Source organism: Lates calcarifer, linkage group LG12 (assembly GCF_001640805.2).
Source record: "Lates calcarifer isolate ASB-BC8 linkage group LG12, TLL_Latcal_v3, whole genome shotgun sequence".
NCBI classification, from domain to species: Eukaryota; Metazoa; Chordata; class Actinopteri; family Centropomidae; genus Lates; species Lates calcarifer.
This window is the reverse complement of record NC_066844.1, coordinates 16613868-16632117: the sequence shown is the minus strand read 5'-3', so window position 1 is coordinate 16632117 and position 18250 is coordinate 16613868. Positions and strand designations below refer to the sequence as shown.

Below are 18250 nucleotides of genomic sequence, written 5' to 3'. Positions count from 1 at the left end.
CAAAACAACTGCCTAGAGAAAACAGACAGGATTACTGTAATAATGAGGCCATCTTGTGGCTGCAGTGCATCAGTACCACTATCATTTCCCACAGTCTGTGAACATCAGTGGCTACTCCCTTCCATGATTATATACACAGTGTATGTTGTAGCTTGTTGATGTGGTGCTAAAATATCACGCGCCTTTAGCTGTTTATAAGTTACACACCTCCAGGCAACAAGATTTTCCTGTTTGGCATTTGACTGTCATACCCTGCATGTCTTTGATGTGGTTATTGAAACAAATATGGTGAACAATATAGTTAGTTAGTTTGATTCACCACATTGCCTCTATTATTATTATTATTATTATTATTATTATTATTATTTTGTAACATTAGTACCATTTTCTGGTAAGGCACCATTTATAAAGTAATTAAACAGCTTTTTTAATGGTTAAATCATTTACTAACACTTTATAGATCAGTTAGATTAGAAAAAATTAAATTAGAAAAGCTTTTGAGTTGCCAAGTTGTGGAAAATCATCATCCTCCACATTGCATGTCAAGCCGCAGAAACGAAACTTAAATAAAGTTTTGTTTTTCTCTGGCCCTTCCCCCTGTCTGTGTCAGTCACACGGAGCTCAGTAAAAACTCTCGTTGTACAGTCGGACTGTCTCCCACTGTAGCAACTGTATTCATTTCGAATTTTTTAGTTTCCTTTATACAGGAGACCTAACTCCTCACCATGGCGTCTCTGAACCAACAGTATGAGGAGAGGGTGCGTCCCTGCATCGACCTCATAGACTCTCTTCGCTCTCTCGGTGTGGAGAAGGACTTGGATCTGCCTGCTATCGCCGTCATAGGAGACCAAAGCTCGGGGAAGAGCTCTGTGCTGGAGGCGCTGTCGGGGGTGGCTCTGCCAAGAGGAAGTGGTAGGTCATTAAAAGAAAACTCTTAAATATGGGGGCTAGTAGCTCAAAATGACAATAATCGTTTTTTAAAGCCCTGTCAGTCATTTGTTCCTTGGCCTATCATCTAACCATTTTTAAAAAATAATAATAATTTCACCAATTATACTGGATTTCACATTTTTCCACCTGTGGCATCATTCACTCTCTCCTATTACAGGCATTGTGACAAGGTGTCCTCTTGAGCTGAAGATGAAGAGACAGAAAGAAGGAGAGGAGTGGTACGGGAAGATAAGCTACCGGGGCAGTTCTGATGAGATACAGGATCCTGCACATGTGGAGAAAAAGATTCGAGATGGTATAGTGTATAGCATTTTTAAATGTTACTGACAAAAGCAAGGTGTTAGAGATGGTTAAGGTAGTTCAATTTGCTTTGTCCTTTGTTTATATCATATCCTTTCCCTCCAGCTCAAGTGATATTGGCGGGGCTTGGTGCTGGGATCAGTGATGAGCTGATCAGTCTGGAGATCGCCTCTCCTGATGTCCCAGACCTGACACTCATTGACTTGCCTGGCATTGCCAGGGTGGCTGTAAAGGGACAAGCGGAAAACATTGGAGACCAGGTATGTTAATTGAGCACTGCAGAATCCTAATGTTCAAATTTCCTGTGGTTATTAATGCAACTAAAATGAAAAACTACATGGGCCATGAACTTTGTGTGTATCTCTGTGTGTATGACATAATTTATATGTGTGATATATAGAATGAAGCCAAAGCTGGATTTGGATATAAATATGACGCGTTGCCCTTTTATTGCAATGTAGAGTTAGCTTGTTCTATTATTATACAGATTTATTAATTTATTATTATTGCAGCACTAGTGATAAGAATCTAAGATTTTCCTCCATTTTTAATACGTTCAGCAATGTTGTTATGTTGTGTGTAATGCCTACCACAACATCACAGGGCCATTAGTTTGACTTTAGATTTTTAGTCTTGTTCTAATATATTCAGTACATTACAATATGTTCATTAGTTGATTAGCACAGTCCCAAACACAATGGTGATGCAGTAGTTGTAATCTTTATATTTACAATTGATATAATATGGATTAATTCTTTCAGATAAAAAGACTGATTCAGAAGTTCATCAAAAGACAAGAAACCATCAGCCTGGTGGTTGTTCCATGCAACGTGGACATAGCAACCACAGAGGCTTTGAAGATGGCACAGGAGGTGGATCCTGATGGAGAGAGGACTTTGGGTAAATAGATCTGACTGTATGTTTCATTCATGACATGTTGGACAGTTGGAAATTGCAAGCTCTGACTTAAACAAAAAAATTACTTGATTGCATGAACATAAGGGTAGGTAGGTATTCATAGGTAGGAGGTCATATCAACTACAATCATGGTGGCCTCCATTATGAGGGACAGTAGGCTATTGAGTTATTTCTAACAAGTCATTTACTATTGTATGTGATATATTTGCATTCTTAATGTATTGGCGAAGTTGCCATCATTACAGTTAACAGTCAGAAATATGACATAATCTACTAACTGTGGTAGGAATGTCCAACCAGTGCGACCAATCACATTATTATTCAGTCTTATGTATCTAAAGCTTCACACAGTCTGTCTTTTTCACCAGGACTCCAAAATTAAGATGACTGTCAGCTTGTCAATGGGTTCCCCTGCACTGAAACATTTACCACAAATAGAAGTACATTCACTTTAGATATTTTGTGTGTTGCTCAACAATAGCAAACAGTTGGATTTACTTGTTTATGTATTCGTTGTAAAGACAATAAAACTGTATATGTCTGTGGACATCCATATGGTTCATCGTTGTCTTAAACACAGCATTAGAAAAGTTCTGGACAGTCCTTAGCTCATTGTTGTTCTGAGTGACCCCCCACCCCAACCCCCTCTTTCCCTCTCTCTCAGGTATCTTGACCAAGCCTGATCTGGTGGACAAAGGCACAGAGGAGACAGTGGTTGAAGTAGTCCATAATGAGGTCATCCACCTGAAGAAGGGCTACATGATTGTCAGGTGCAGGGGTCAGAAAGAGATCACAGAGAAGGTGTCTCTGACTGAAGCAATGGAAAGAGAAGAAGCCTTCTTCAAAGATCATGCGCATTTCCAGTAAGTTCATTCTTTTTGGTTATTGTGTGAATGATTTGAGGTTTGACAGTTTGTGTAGCGTGTACACAGTGACTTTTCATTTTTAACTGTAGGATTCTCTATGATGAAGGTTATGCCACTGTTCCTAAACTGGCAGAAAAACTCACCCTTGAGCTGGTGCATCATATCCAGGTGAATAGTTCACTTGAAGGATTCTCTATAGATTACTTTACCCGCTTCAGATGTAGATGTTTTGACCCCTGTGTGATTTGCAGACATCTCTACCTCGACTGGAGGAGCAGATAGGGAGGAAACTAAAAAAGACCAGAGAGGACCTGGACAGATACGGCAGTGGACCCCCTTCTGGTGCAACTGAGAGACTTGGTTACCTCATTGATGTGAGTTTACTAGATGGTTCTTTCTACACATACAGATGCACCTCCTGATCAAAAGTGTAACCAAAGTGATTTGAGCTTCTTAGATAAGTCCTCATAATAGGATATACATTCATAATCATTTGTCCTGTTCTTTCATCTGAACCTGTTGATATTTTAGAGGGTGACAGAGTTTACATACGATGTTATCAACCTCACAAGAGGGGAGGATCTAAAATCTGGAGTCAGGACCAATATATTTTCCATACTCAGAAAAGAGTTTTCAGTATGGAAAGAGACCATAAACAACTCTGGACTAACATGTAAGTGCATTAACAACTTGGTCATTACATGATTTTTGTAATCTGATATGAAATGCAAACTGATGTTGTAAGATTTTGTTGTTTTTTAAAATGCATTTTTTCTTATTGGTGTGAACATGTCACTGATAGCTGATCACAACACAGACAGAGGAGGACTCAAATGTAGATACACAGACAGGCTAAGTCAAAAAAGATCCTCTTTATATAAGAAAATAGGCTTACATTCAGACATGTGGAAAAAGGTGAGGTTCAGGAAGGCTGGCAAGCAAAACTCAGGAAACTAATCAGGCACACTGACAAAAGACTAGCGACAAAAGGCAGGTACAGTGACAGGTGGGTTTAAGGAATGAGGCCAAAGCAAACTATTTCACATTTTCAAATACAAAAATAATGTGGATATTATTGCATTATTATTGCAGTTCACTGGAATATTGAGAGAGAGGTGGCTCAGTATGAACGAAAGTACCGTGGAAGAGAGCTGCCAGGTTTCATCAACTACAAGACCTTTGAGGACATGGTCAAAGAGCAGATCAAACAGCTGGAAGAACCAGCTGTCCAGAAACTCAAGGAGGTGTCAGGTATGTCTTATCATGATGCTGCAATGACTTGCAGGTTATCTAAGTATATAAGACCTTCCAGATATTATTGTACTTGTCTTTTTCACTGTGTCTGATTTGTATGTTTTTGTTTGTTTGTCTAAGAAATTGTGATGAAAGAGATGTTCAAGTTGGCACAGAGCAGCTTGGTTGGATTTCCTAACCTCATTAAGACAGCCAAGGTATCATCTTCAATGTCAGTTTCTTCTTCATAAGTATGACTGAAATAACTCAATGCATGACTAATTGACAAATTTGTATGTCCTTTAGATGAAGATTGAAGCCATCAGAAAGGAGAAGGAGGCTGTGGCAGAGTCCATGCTGAGGACTCAGTTTAAGATGGAGATGATTGTTTACACACAGGACAGCACATACAGCAAGAAGCTGGGAAAGCGGAAGAGGGAAGAGGAACAGACTGTTTTCATGGCTACACCAATTAACAAAAGCACTGCAAGCAATAATGAGAGTGGGGCCACGCTTAAAGAAATGACAAAACACCTTAAATCCTATTACCAGGTAAGAGTCATCTACAGACATTTACAGGTTCTGCACAGTGTTTAATACATACATACACATTTTACATACAGTGAAAAGGCAAGGAATTTACATAAAGAACAGCTGTTATTTTGAAGTCCGACCCAAAAACACCAAAATATAGAGCACCACCTTTCTTCTCTCCAAACCACAGATTGCGAGTCAGCGTCTGGCTGACCAGATCCCGCTGGTGATCCGCTACCAGATGCTGCAGGAGTCTGCTGTCCAGCTGCAGAGGGAGATGCTGCAGATGCTTCAAGACAAGGAGAAAACTGAGTCCCTGCTTCGAGAGGACTCCAGGATAAAAACTGAGAGAACCAACCATCATAACCGCCTTAAGCGTCTGTCAAAGGCACGCATGTTGTTGACTGAATTCAGCATGAACATACACAACTTCAGCACAACACAACTCCAGAGTAACTCTTAAAACCAGAGGAAGTTGCTAAATTATTATATGTTATAATTAGGACATTATGTAACATTTCTTTATTTCTTTTCGTTGGACATAATTAGTAATCGAAGGGTTAATGATTTTATTAATGGGGTAATTATGTATGACTAGCCAGAAAGATTTTTTTTCATCCTGAGAGCCCTATAGGCACTGTAATTATTGATTCACATCAGAGCAATGAATCAAGGACATTAATTATTAGAATTAATTAATTAATTAGTTAACATATAAACTCTTATAAAGGGTGCTATGCTATATAGTGGTGCCAGTACATTTTTTGTGTTTGCTTTACCTAATGTCAATAATACAAGAGGTGTTGTCCCTCCCTTTCCATAATCTGACGTGTTGTTGTGTTTTCTGAAATGTAGTTTTGTTTTGTGAAATGTGAAATCAGAAATAAATAGTAAATTAATAAAATAAATAATAATTTTGCTTTCTGGGCAACATGTTTCTCCCAAAGAGAGCACAAGTCTCCCTGCTGGATTTGGAGCAGGCCTTCACTATACTGTCTTTCACAGAAAGCCATCTGAACCAACAAATAAAAGGTTAAAAGACTTTCAATGAAAGACTGATAAAAGATGGTTAAAATAACATTACAAACTCTAAAAGAGGTGAGCTTCTGCAGTAGGTGCACACTCTGTTGCCCAAGAATCTTTCTCTTCCAAGAGCACCTCCTCTCCATGCTGAAATAGCACTTACTATGCATTTATGGTGCACCTTCAATTCATCTCCCTGCATTTTGCCTTATAGATTTAACACTTAGATTTACTTAAAGGTCTCCTACTGCACTGAAGCCTCAGTGTTGTCCCTAACAGTGTAAGTTGTTTTGGATAAAAGTGTCTGCTAAAAGAGTAAATGTAAATATAAAACATAAATGCAGTGCAATTGGTCATCAATTTTACATAATAATGTGAATTTACAGGTGGGCTGAATGTAGGTTTATTTATAATCATTAAATCAAATCATCAAAATTGTGGCATTTGTCAGATGATTGTTTATATAGTTGCACCCACAAGCAGATAAATGAAAGTCAGGGAAATGAAAGTCAAGTTTTGATTTCTCTCGCATTGTTTTCCCGGACACACATCAGCCCGGCCTTCTTTTAATTAATTGATTAATTAATTAATTAATTAAACTGCCTCTGTCCAATCAGAAGAGCAGAAGTCATCACCATGAACACGCTCTTGATCCAGATAAAAGCAGCTGTAGCCGTGTAAAAAGCCTTGACAGGCGCCGTGCGCGCTCCCGCGGATGGAAACGAGATTTTGGCGGCCAATCACTTTTGAGCACAACAGCTGCTGGGGTTGTAGCCGAGTGACGAACTTTTACGCTGCAGGTTTATTTCTAAACAGTATTTCTCAACAGCTGACGAGAAGTCATCACCATGAACACCCTGAACCAACAGTATGAGGAGAAGGTGCGTCCCTGCATTGACCTCATAGACTCTCTTCGCTCTCTCGGTGTGGAGAAGGACCTGGCGTTGCCTGCTATCGCCGTGATAGGAGACCAAAGCTCGGGGAAAAGCTCTGTGCTGGAGGCGCTGTCAGGGGTGGCTCTACCAAGAGGAAGTGGTAGGTCACTAAGAGAAAACTCTTTCTCTCTTTTGCAATTTGCTCCAGTAATGAGGTGTGTACTATTGCAAACCAGTTAGCTCCAGTTCAGAGTTAGTATGAGGAACTCTTAAAGCTATAAGCTGTACTGTGTGATCTCATTTACACCTATTGATTACTATTGTAATTGGGGATCCATCCATATATACTGTACACATAAAGAATTTTTGTTTTCACTCCTGCCATTGCTGATCTTAAAAAACTTTTTTACATCACAAAGAATTAAAAACTTATCACTGAGAGTGATAGCAATTTCAACCAAAATTTTGGTGGTGAGGTTACAAGCAAGTATTGAAGTTGGTCCAGTCCTATTTGACTCTAATTATAGCCCCTAACATAATGTGTAGCCTATGTGTAATTTCAATACAGATTTTATCCGAATGACTGCTGTGATATCTGAGATATCCTACCACTTTTCACAGCTTCCCCAAGTACACAGGATTTCACTTGTCAGTTGTCTTGTTCTTACTGTTCTTTAATTCAGGAATTGTGACAAGATGTCCTCTCGAACTGAAAATGAAAAGAAAAAAAGAAGGAGAGAGGTGGCATGGAAAGATAAGCCACCAATACTATAGGGAAGAGATTGACGACCCAGCAGATGTGGAGAAAAAGATTCGAGAAGGTACACTGCACAGAAGTGAGGTGGAATCCAAACAGCATTTAAATGTCTCAAAACAAAAGACAAGTACTGAAGTTATTGAGGTGACTGGTAGTTGCATTTTTATTTTCTCTTCAGTAATCAACACCTCTTTCCTCCTGTAGTCATCATCATGTTCTCTCTCTCTGCAGCTCAGGATGAACTGGCTGGGGTCGGTGTGGGGATCAGTGACGACCTGATCAGTCTGGAGATCGCCTCTCCTGATGTTCCAGATCTGACACTCATTGACCTGCCTGGCATCGCCAGGGTGGCTGTAAAAGGACAACCAGAGAATATTGGAGATCAGGTATGCTAGTTCAGTGTCCCCAAAACATGCTGTCAACACTTTACATCGGAGGGATTTCTCTGGCAGAAAGTTGTTCCAAGGAAAAATGTTGTTATTGAAGTTTGTGGATTCTCCAGCCTAAACCAGAAATCTACAAAAAACTGGGCCCTGTGTTTCTCACCCCTACACAACATAAATTACTTCACATTATATTGACTTCTCCATCAGCCAGACCCTCAGGTCAAAACGGCATTAAGACTACCACACAAACCTCTGAACACTTTAATGTTTTTAAAGCCTGAGATTGCTAGGAAGACTATGGACTTTTAGGTCCTGTAATATCAATTCATCATGTGATTAGAACAGCACAACTGTGATTTGAAAGTTGTACAACTCATAACTTGATACACAATATGAATTGATTCTTTCAGATAAAGAGACTGATCCAGAAGTTCATCAAAAGACAAGAAACCATCAGCCTGGTGGTTGTTCCATGCAACGTGGACATAGCAACCACAGAGGCTTTGAAGATGGCACAGGAGGTGGATCCTGATGGAGAGAGGACTTTGGGTAAATAGATTAGATTTTGGGAAAAGGTTCAAACCACTTGCTCTTTAGATAGTTCACTGTCCCTATGTCTGTCTCTCCTCTTTGTCAGGTATCTTGACCAAGCCTGATCTGGTGGACAAAGGCACAGAAGAGACAGTGGTTGACATTGTCCATAATGAGGTCATCCACCTGAAGAAGGGCTACATGATCGTCAAGTGCAGGGGTCAGAAAGAGATCACAGGAGAAGGTGTCTCTGACTGAAGCAATGGAAAGAGAGAAAGCCTTCTTCCAAGATCATGTTCATTTCCAGTAAGTTATTTCTTTATGATAATTTGTACAAATATTGTATTTGACTTTTTTATATGTCACATCACATGTACTCAGTAGTTTTTTTCTTCTTGCTGTAGCACTCTCTATAATGACGGCCATGCCACCAGTTCCTAAACTGGCTGAGAAGCTCACACTTGAGTTGGTGCATCACATTGAGGTGAATTTGTATTCCATCAATGTAACAGTTAACTGTACATTACTTGGCTCACTTTTGATGTTTGTTTGACCTCTGCTGTGTTTTTCAGAGATCTCTGCCTCGACTAGAAGAGCAGATAGAAGAGAAACTAGCACAGACTCAGGCAGAGATGGAGAGATATGGCAATGGGCCGCCAACTGATGCAGCTGAGAGACTCGTCTACCTCATTGATGTGAGTGTTCTTACGTTACCTAACACCAGCAATATTAAGATTTGTTTAATAAACATTTTAAACAGCTGTCCCCGCTGTCACGTTTCCTCTAGAAAGTGACAGCATTCACCCAAGACGCCATCAATCTGGCTGCAGGAGAGGAGCTCCAGTGTGGAGACAAACTCAATGTCTTTTCCACACTCAGAAGAGAGTTTGGGAGGTGGAACATCCACTTGGACCAATCAGGGCTAAACGGTGAGTGTTACATTTTGGTGCAGTTGTCCATCAGCTGGAGTCTGAAATATACTGTATGTTTGTGTGTCTCAGGTAACAAAAGAATTGATAGAGAAGTGGAGGAGTATGAAGAGAGGTACCGTGGGAGAGAGCTGCCGGGCTTCATCAACTACAAGACCTTTGAGGTCATGGTCAAGGAGCAGATCAAACAGCTGGAAGAACCAGCTGTCCAGAAACTCAAGGATATTGGAGGTACATTGATTTACTGTGTTTTTTCTATTGCTCTGAAGGGCTCAATGTAAATCAACATGCTGCATATTGCTGCATTGTCCATTTCCTCCAGATGCTGTTAGGAAGGCCTTCATACAGCTGGCCCACAGTAGCTTCATTGGATTTCCTAACCTCATGAAAACAGCCAAGGTGATCATCATCTATGAATCTGATACAGACATTCTTATAATTTAATAGTGATTACAACTTATGAATGAATGATAAAAAACACATTCTGACAGCCAGTGTACAGTCTGACAAAACTCTCATTTTCCAGGCAAAGGTTGAAGCCATTAAACAAGAAAAAGAGTCCACTGCAGAGTCCATGCTGAGAACCCAGTTCAAGATGGAGATGATGGTTTATTCCCAGGACAGAACCTACAGCAGCAGTTTGAGTGACAGAAAGAGAGAGGAGAAGGAGGAGAAGAAAGGGGATGGACTCTTGGCACTTCTTCAATTATATGACAGGGTAAGATTCATTTAGAGCAAAGATTCATGAACAAGAACAGTGACAGTAAGGTTTAAAAAAAAACAGTCCTGCCTTTTTTTTTCTTCAATAGTTTCTTTTGTCTGATGGAGATGATTGTTTACTGCTGAACTCCAAAGCCTACAGCAGCAGTTTGAGTGAGAGCAAGAGAGAAGAGGACAAGGAAGATGTTGATAATAATCATGAAAGTAAAACCTTTCTAGTTGATGAATGTATCAGAACACACAGCATGGATTGTCATGCAACATTTCAGCAGCTAAAGTTGCATCTGAAGTCCTATTACAAAGTAAGTTTTAATTTGAAGGGGTGATTCATGGGGGAAAATATTGACAATACACTGTCTACGATTTTTCAATTAGTGCAAATGACTTTGACCAACCTCTGTCAAACTTTTCTATTTCCTCCTTCAGATTGCCAGCCAGCGTCTGGCTGACCAGATCCCGCTGGTGATTCGCTACCAGATGTTGCAGGAGTCTGCTGTCCAGCTGCAGAGGGAGATGCTGCAGATGCTCCAGGATAAAGAGAATGTGGAGTTCTTGTTGAAGGAGGACTTTGACACTGGCAGCAAGAGGGCTGCTTTGCAGAGTTGCCTCAAACGCCTCATGAAGGCCCGCACATACCTGGTGGAGTTCTAGAGGAGGTCAAAGCCAAATGGAATGATTTTGTTTTTTAACAGACATTCATGTTTGTGGAGTGAGTATATTATATGCTTTTGCCAGATGATTAACCCTTTCGTGCATAGTGGTTACTACAGTGGACAGCTATTAAAAAGCTGTTTTCTTGTATATGCATGGGTTTTGGTGGTAGAACATAAATTTAGCAAAACCAAGATGGCCAACGGATGGCCAGAAATGCTGAGCAGCTCAGGAGTATCTTGCCAATGCTTCTATAGAAGGAGACTCCTGCAGGTAAAAAAATTGGTATCATCTAAGGAGTAATACTATTGTTAAAATTTCCACTGTCACTGGCAGTGTGTCACCTCTGGATCACTGATCCACCTTCACACCTTCAACACCATATTCACTCAGCCTTTTATCCTGGGATTGGGTTTAGGTTCTGGTACAAGTCTAGTTCCTCAGTCTCACTGTGTTTATTGTAGTAGGAAGGAGCAACCTCCTTGTAGAGAAACATTCTCATTGTTGAACAGATGGTTCAGTTTGTACATGACATTAATATAACTTATAAACACATTTCAATATTATTATTTTTAAATTGTTAATTTTTTTAAACACTAATAATTTCTTCCTCTTCCCTTCTGACCATCATTAAAAATAAAAGAGTCACTGTGAATGTCAGATATTTTTCTTTCTCATAAGACCATTGAGGTGATTCAGTTAAAATGAAACAGAACCTTTTGCTTTAGTCTAAGAATTTAATTATAGATAATTTTCACTTTTTGGTATAATGCAATATGAATGCTGAATTTATATTTATTTTCACCACTTATAAAACTTTATAAACCTTGTTATTATTATAAACATTTCTAAAGAGTTTTATAAAGCCTTTTAAATGTGTTAGAATGTGTTATAAATGTGCTTATGATGCACCTTCACAGAAAGTATTACAAATATATTTTCGTATTTCTATATCGCTCAACTCTACATGCCACAGCAAGTCAAGTGAGCATTTTTGGCATTACCTATTATATCAATATATAATATATCAATACATTAGTACATTAGTAATAAATCAGTGAACATATCCTCTTTTATGAAGAAAAATGTTTCTTATGGTGTTAAATCAGTTTCATGGTTTGTGTTAAGTGATCAAAAACACACTGTACAGTCTGCGTCATGTTTATTTCAGCAGCTAATGTAATACACACATTTACACATTAGCTTTTGACATATCAGGAATAACTCAGACCATGGTTAGTTAGAGTATCACAACTGTATTGTTATAGTGACAAAACAGCAAATCTTCAGCTGGATGATTTTTATAGCATTTGCTGAGAACAGACTAATGCAGGCAAGTATTTCAATGACTCTCTTTCCATTTTCCTTCTTGCAATAGAGAGGTCAAAGGACACAGACTTGTTGGATGGGCTCAAACCTTGGTTTTGAGTGGAAGAGCCCATGTGAGGGAGCACTCTCAGTTGAGGATAGGAGCAGAAGTTAGAAACTTGGAGAATGAGGAGGAGGAGGACATAACTCTGTAGATAACCTGGAAGAGGGAGGGATAAAATACGTATGAATTTAGACTTACATACAAGATAGATTGACAATTTCTAAAGTACATACAAAGTTATTTAGTTTGTTAAAATACATTAAAAGTGACAAATGTTTGACTTACTTCTGCTTCTTCATAGTGTCCTAGTAGTTCCACAGGAGACATGTCATGCAGGTCACACAGGCCACAGGTTGTTGGTGGAGGCTTCAGGCAACGGCTTACTGGGGTTGTAGGTTTCTGACAGAGGTTGGAGGTGGAGAGTCTGGCCTTAGCTGTCTTCCAGAATCTGCAGGTGGAAGAAGCTGAAGTTTCCTGGCAGAGGTTGGAGGTGGGGTTGAGGCAATGGAAATGGCTACATCCACAAGGTCATGACACGGCTCTGCTGATAACATCCAGGAAGAGGGTGGGATAAAATATACAATACAATTTGGACTGACAATTTCTAAAGTACATACTAAGTTATTACGTTTGTTAAGATACATTTAAAGTGAGAAATGTGTGACTTACCTCTGCTTCCTCTTAGTGTCCTCGTTGTGGGATATTGCATTACAAGAATTTTGCAGAGGCTGTAGGTGGTGGTGGCGGTAGTGGAGTCAGGTTTCAGCCATCTGCAGGTGGAGGTTGTAGTTCATGTTGATGGCAGAAGATGTTGGTGGAGGGTCTGGCCACAGCTGTCTGCACGAATCTGCAGGTGGAGGGAGCTGGAGATTCCTGGCACAGGATGGAGGCAATGGAAATGTCCACATCTACAAGATCGTGACGTAGCTCTGCTGATGACATCCTGGAAGAGGGAGGGATAAAAGAGATTAAAAACATTAATTTAGACTGACAATTTCTAAAGTACATACAAAGTCATATAGTTTGTTAAAATACATTAAAAGTGACAAATGTGTTACTTATCTCTGCTTCTTGTTAGTGCTCTAGGTCCACAGGAGACATGCCATGCAGGTTACACAGGTTGGACTTAATGGGCACCTGAAACAGAAACAGTTTGATGATGTTTCTTGGATCATCTTGACATGACACAAAACAGAAACAAATAAAGGACTGGAAATGTGTTATTATTCCACTTACATGTGTAGTTGAAGCACAGAGATGAATCCAACTGTCAGAGGTAGATGGAGGAGCAGACTAAAGCTGTCTACAGGAATCTTCAGGTGGAGGTGAGGACAGCCTCAGAGGATTTGGTCTTAGCTGCCTGCTAGAAGCTGAGGGTGGAGGAGGCTGCAGGATGCTGACTGTATAGGTGGAGGTCCCAGTGGAATATTCTGGCAGCGGATGTAGGTGAAGGGTTTGGCCATAGCTGTCTACAACAACTGGCAGGTGGAGGTGATGGCTGGTTGTTGGGAGAGGCTGGAGGTGGAGACATGGGCCAACATCTGCCAGAATATGATGGTGGAGGTGGCATCACAAGATTTTTGAGGCTGGAGGTGCGGACTTGGAATATACTTGTATAGTCAGACTCATCAGATGGAGGCTGTGTTGCAGGTTTCTGTAAGAGGCTGTAGGTGGAGGAATCAGCTTACTGCAAGCAATCTTCAGGTGGAGGCCACGGTGGATGTTGCTGACAGAGCATGTAGGTGGAGGATGGAACATAGCACTTCAGGTTGCTTGCAGATGTTGTTAGTGTCCTGGCAGATGATGTAGGTGGTGGAGGCTGATTTAAGAGTTCGTTGACAGCGGCTGCATTTACTGATTTGCCATCTTCCAGCATCTGTAGGTGTAGACATCTGTAGCCCAAGCTTCCACCATCAACCTCTTCCAGCAACGTGCAGCCACCTCCACCTGCCAGTTGTTGAAGACAACTAAGGCCAAACCCTCCACATGCTCTGTCAGCAGCCTCCACCCATCTAGTCCTGCAGATTGCTGCAAGCTAATTCAACCTCCAGCTCCTCCTGCAGCTTCCTTGTCTTGCAGATTCTTGAAGATAGCTGATGCTAAAACCTCCACCTACAGCCTCAGCCTCCACCTGTAAGACAGCTACAGACACATCTTCACTAAAATCCACCGTGAGCTGACGACAGGGGCTCGTGGTGGGGTGGAGACACTGGAAATGGCCACATCCACATAGTTCTGCTGATAACATCCTGGAAGAGGGTGGGATAAAATATACAATACAATTTGGACTGATAATTTCTAAAGTACATACTAAGTTATTACGTTTGTTAAGATACATTCAAAGTGAGAAATGTGTGACTTACCTCTGCTTCCTCATATTGTTATACAGGTTACACATCTGCAGGTGGAGGAGGCTGCAGGTTGCAGGAAGAGGCTGGAGGTGGAAGCTTGGGCTATAGCTGTCTGCCAGAATTTGATGGATGAGGCATCACAGGATTGTTGCAGAGCCTGCAGGTGGAGGCAGAGTCCTTAGCTGTCTGCTAGAATCTACAGGTGGAGGAAGCTGCAGGATGTTAGCTGCCTTCAGTTATTGGCAGGTGGAGGTTGTTGCAGGTTGCTGGAAGAGGCTGGAGGTGGAAGCTTGGGCTATAGCTGTCTGCCAGAATCTGACGGTGGAGGTGGCATTACAAGGTTTTTGCAGAGGCTGTAGGTGGTGGTGGTGGAGTCAGGTTTCAGCCATCTGCAAAAATCTGCAGGTGGAGGAAGCTGGAGATTCCTGGCACAGGGTGGAGGCTATGGAAATGTCCACATCCACAAGGTCATGACATTTGACTGAGCTGATACAAAACAGAATCAAACTAAGGACTGGGAATGTTTCATTGTTCCACTTACATGCAGTTTGTAGCAGTTGGGGTTGGTCAGGTTGCTGCAAGCATCTGCAGATGGAGACACCAGTGGATGTTGCTGGCAAGATGTAGGTGGAGGGTTGGACTGTGGCTGTCTGCTTGAATCTGCAGGTGGAGGAAGCTGCAGGATGCCAGCCGAGGTTGGAGGTGGAGGTTGGCAAAGTTGGTCATAATTGGTTGTAGACGGAGCATGGTCTCAGCTGTCTGCAGGTGGAGGCTGGAGCAGCAGGTAGCTGTTGTAGTGAGTAAGCAGAGTTTAAGTCTGATGCTGGCTGGACGGTGGCAGGTGAAGCGGTGGCAATTCAGATAATTTCCTGACATTTTGGGTGGAGATACATCTGAAGCTACAGGTGGAGGCTGAAGCTGTGGGTGGAGGATGGCAGTTGGCTTGCAGAGGCTGCAGGTGGAGTTTGGCAAAGGTGGATGTTGTTGGTTGCCGATGGAGAGTCTGGTGTCAGCTGTCTGCTGTCTGCAGGTGGAGGCTAGAGCAGCAGATGGCTGTTGGAGGGAGGAGGCAGAGTCCGACGGTGGCTGGTTGGTGGAGGATGGAGCTGGCTTGCAGAGGTTGGAGGTGAGGTGGAGATACTGGAAATGGCCACATCCATAAGACCATGACACAGCTCTGCTGATAACATCCTGAGAGGTGGAGGGGAATAAACATTAATTTGGTATGACGAAGCAGAAACAAATAAAGGACTGGAAATGTGTTATTATTCCACTTACATGTGTAGTTGAAGAATGGAGATGAATCCAACTGTCAGAGGCAGATGGAGGATCGGACTGAAGCTGTCTGCAGGAATCTTCAGGTGGAGGTGATACTGCAGGTTTCTGGTAGACAGCCTCAGCCCAACCCTCTGGGTGGAGGATTCCAGGTTCCAGCTCTCTACACATCAGCATGTAGGCAGAGGATTAGCTACCAGACGTTTTAGATGGAGATATGTCTGTAGCTACCGGTGGAGGCTTATGCCATGGGTGGAGGATGGAGGATGGCATTTCAGTTGTCTTGCAAAGGCTGGAGGTGGAGTTTGGCAACGGTGGATGTTGTTGGTTGCCGGTGGAGAGTCTGTTGTTAGCTGTCTGCTGTCTGCAGGTGGAGGCTAGAGCAGCAGATGGCTGTTGGAGGGAGGAGGCAGAGTCCGACGGTGGCTGGTCGGTGGAGGGTGGAGCGAAGCAGTTTGGTTAGCTTCCAGACGTTTTTGATGGAGATATGTCTGTAGCTACCGGTGGAGGTTGATGCCGTGGGTGGAGGATGGCATTTCAGTTGGTTTGCAGAGGCTGGAGGTGGAGTTTGGCAAAACTGGTTGTTGAGTCAGTTCTCTGCTGTCTGCAGGTGGAGGCTAGAGCAGCAGATGACTGTTGTAGTGAGGAGGCAGAGTTTAAGACCGACGGTGGTTGGTCGGTGGAGGGTGGAGCGAGGCGGTTTGGTTAGGGTTTTTGTTAGATGATGGTAGGTGGTGCTTGTTTGAGGAGGTTGATGCACATTGAGGAGCGTACTGACAGAGGCTGCACTTTTTCACTTAAGCTATAAGTCCTTAACACTTAACACTTAACTATTAACTATCAACTATTAACTATATACATGAACTATTTACAGTTGACTGTGCCAATATGCCATTGTTCACAGTCTTTGAACTACTTTGAGAGAGAGTTTCAGTTCTTAGCTCTCTTTGTTGGTGCCCGTCCAGGTTCTGGTTCTCCAGAAATGTCAACATCATAATGGGGAGGATAGACTCCAGCCCCATATGACACGTCCACGATCGCCTGTCCGTCTTCGTTGGCCGACGTTGAAATTGTAGGATGATTCAGTCTCTCCCAGAGTTTTTGCTTGATACTACGTCCGAGCTCTAGACTGTACGGACGCGGCCGGCCACTCTTGTACCTGTGAGGGATGGAAGAAAGAGAAATTGAATAATAATGATAGTGAACAACTGAGATTTTTGAATAATTTCATGAATGTGAAAATGATCTGACTGAAAGAGTGAGAATTTTTAAAACACAAACATACCTGAGCATATCATAAACCACCTCGTGATAGAGCTTCTGATACTCTTCTACAGAGCGGTTGTGTATTCTCAGAGGACTGCTCGGGTGTTCAGCAGTGGAGGGCTGAGGCCTGGGTGGCAGAGTGGAGACTGGTGGCAGGTTGTCAGGTGAGATCGGAGACCGAGGCCTCTGGACAGGATCCAACTCCCCTGGGGCTTCAGCAGGAGGTGCGGAAGGATGGTGTTCAGTGCTCCGCTTCCTCTTCCGGGGAAGTCTGGAGGTGGTGACAGAGCGTTGGGGCGGTGGGGTGGAATTCTGCCCCTGGGGAAGGTCAGCAGCACATGAGAGGATGTCAGGCTCTGGAAGACTTGATACTTATTAACAGCATTTTTTTTTTACAATCTCACAGGAGAAAGAGCTACATCAGATGAACTATAGAGGACAATACTACAAATTAACTTAAATTTTTCTCTTCATAGAAATGCCCAACAGTGAATGAGTGAAAATTTAGTTTTTTTCTTTCTTTAAATCCAGATGTCTAACCTCGGAGTCCCTGCAGCATGGACAGTTGCGGGTGGGTCTATGGCGTGCAGAGGTTCTCCTGCTCCTGAAGTAGTTGTGCTCTTGAAGGTGGATGGGCACATCACACTGCAACAATACACACTTTAGAATGAGGCTTTGCAAGTTCAGTTAAAGTTAAAGCAAGTCACATATTAAAATGTAAAGCTACAGGAGTTTTAACCAGCAAAATTTATTTAAAGTAAAAGAAAAGGGACAAAAAGAAAAGTTATTAAGCAGCTGAGTGGCTGGTATCAGTGTTTTATAATTACATGTTGAATTATTATTTATCAGCACTGATGCATAAATGAGTAAGAAGAATTTTTCTGTAAGTTGGTAAAGGTTCAGCTCATTTTAAATACTTTACATAACAATGGGTTGTTCAGTCTTTAAAAAGCAATCATAATTTCTATGTTCATCAAATGTTTTGGGCAGAAAACAATATAACATTAATGTAACATTAAAGTAATGAGTAACTTTGTAAAAAAATATAATATTTCCTTCTGACATGTAGCAGAGTACAAATATGAAGTAGCAGAAAATAGAACCAGTAAAGAACCTCATGATTGTACAGTATTTGAAGAAAAGAACTCATTAACTTTCCAGCACTGACTTTTTTACTTCATCGTTCCCTAAAACTTGGTTGAATTAAACTGCTCGAGGCCCTAGACCAAAAATCCAATGTTGGGCCCCCATTAACCCTGTATCTCACACTGTGCAGTTATATAACACATCACACTCATTAATTTGAGAATAT

At 41.7% G+C, this 18250-nt stretch overlaps 3 protein-coding genes and 1 long non-coding RNA gene across 4 annotated transcripts in view; 2 read left to right on the top strand and 2 right to left on the bottom strand.

Moving 5' to 3' along the window:
* Positions 1-597: 597 nt before the first annotated feature.
* LOC108899664 (interferon-induced GTP-binding protein Mx) overlaps positions 598-18250 on the top strand; it is a 34319-nt gene continuing 16666 nt past the window's right edge. Inside the window, 1 exon segment of the mRNA XM_051074677.1 lies at positions 598-912. Within this exon segment, the coding sequence (XP_050930634.1) occupies positions 726-912 (187 nt within the window). The 5' untranslated portion in view covers positions 598-725.
* Positions 6533-11334, top strand: LOC108899662 (interferon-induced GTP-binding protein Mx-like). The gene is given in 15 exon segments (XM_018700219.2): positions 6533-6860; positions 7384-7521; positions 7689-7843; positions 8254-8392; positions 8481-8608; positions 8610-8680; positions 8779-8806; positions 8808-8858; positions 8947-9069; positions 9162-9303; positions 9376-9534; positions 9626-9702; positions 9830-10021; positions 10113-10325; positions 10450-11334. Coding segments are annotated over 15 exon segments (2028 nt in total). The 5' UTR covers positions 6533-6673; the 3' UTR covers positions 10675-11334.
* On the bottom strand, positions 11473-14277 carry LOC108899667 (uncharacterized). Its single transcript, XR_001963593.2, has 4 exons — positions 13283-14277; positions 12716-13183; positions 12332-12587; positions 11473-12202 (listed from the first exon to the last, which is right to left on the bottom strand). It is a non-coding gene; the product is annotated as an uncharacterized LOC108899667 (long non-coding RNA).
* On the bottom strand, positions 14945-15945 carry LOC127143129 (uncharacterized). The gene is made up of 2 exons (XM_051074679.1): positions 15676-15945; positions 14945-15588 (listed from the first exon to the last, which is right to left on the bottom strand). The coding sequence occupies exons 1-2, from the start codon at positions 15847-15849 to the stop codon at positions 14965-14967; spliced, it is 798 nt and encodes a 265-aa protein (XP_050930636.1). The 5' UTR covers positions 15850-15945; the 3' UTR covers positions 14945-14964.

Excerpts from the sequence above, each read along its gene's own strand:
- LOC127143129 (XM_051074679.1), bottom strand. The coding sequence starts at position 15,849 with ATGCTGATGTGTAGAGAGCTGGAACCTGGAATCCTCCACCCAGAGGGT. Across the intron at positions 15,589-15,675 it reads TCCATTCTTCAACTACACAT|GATGTTATCAGCAGAGCTGT; the intron begins GTAAGTGGAATA and ends TCCACCTCTCAG.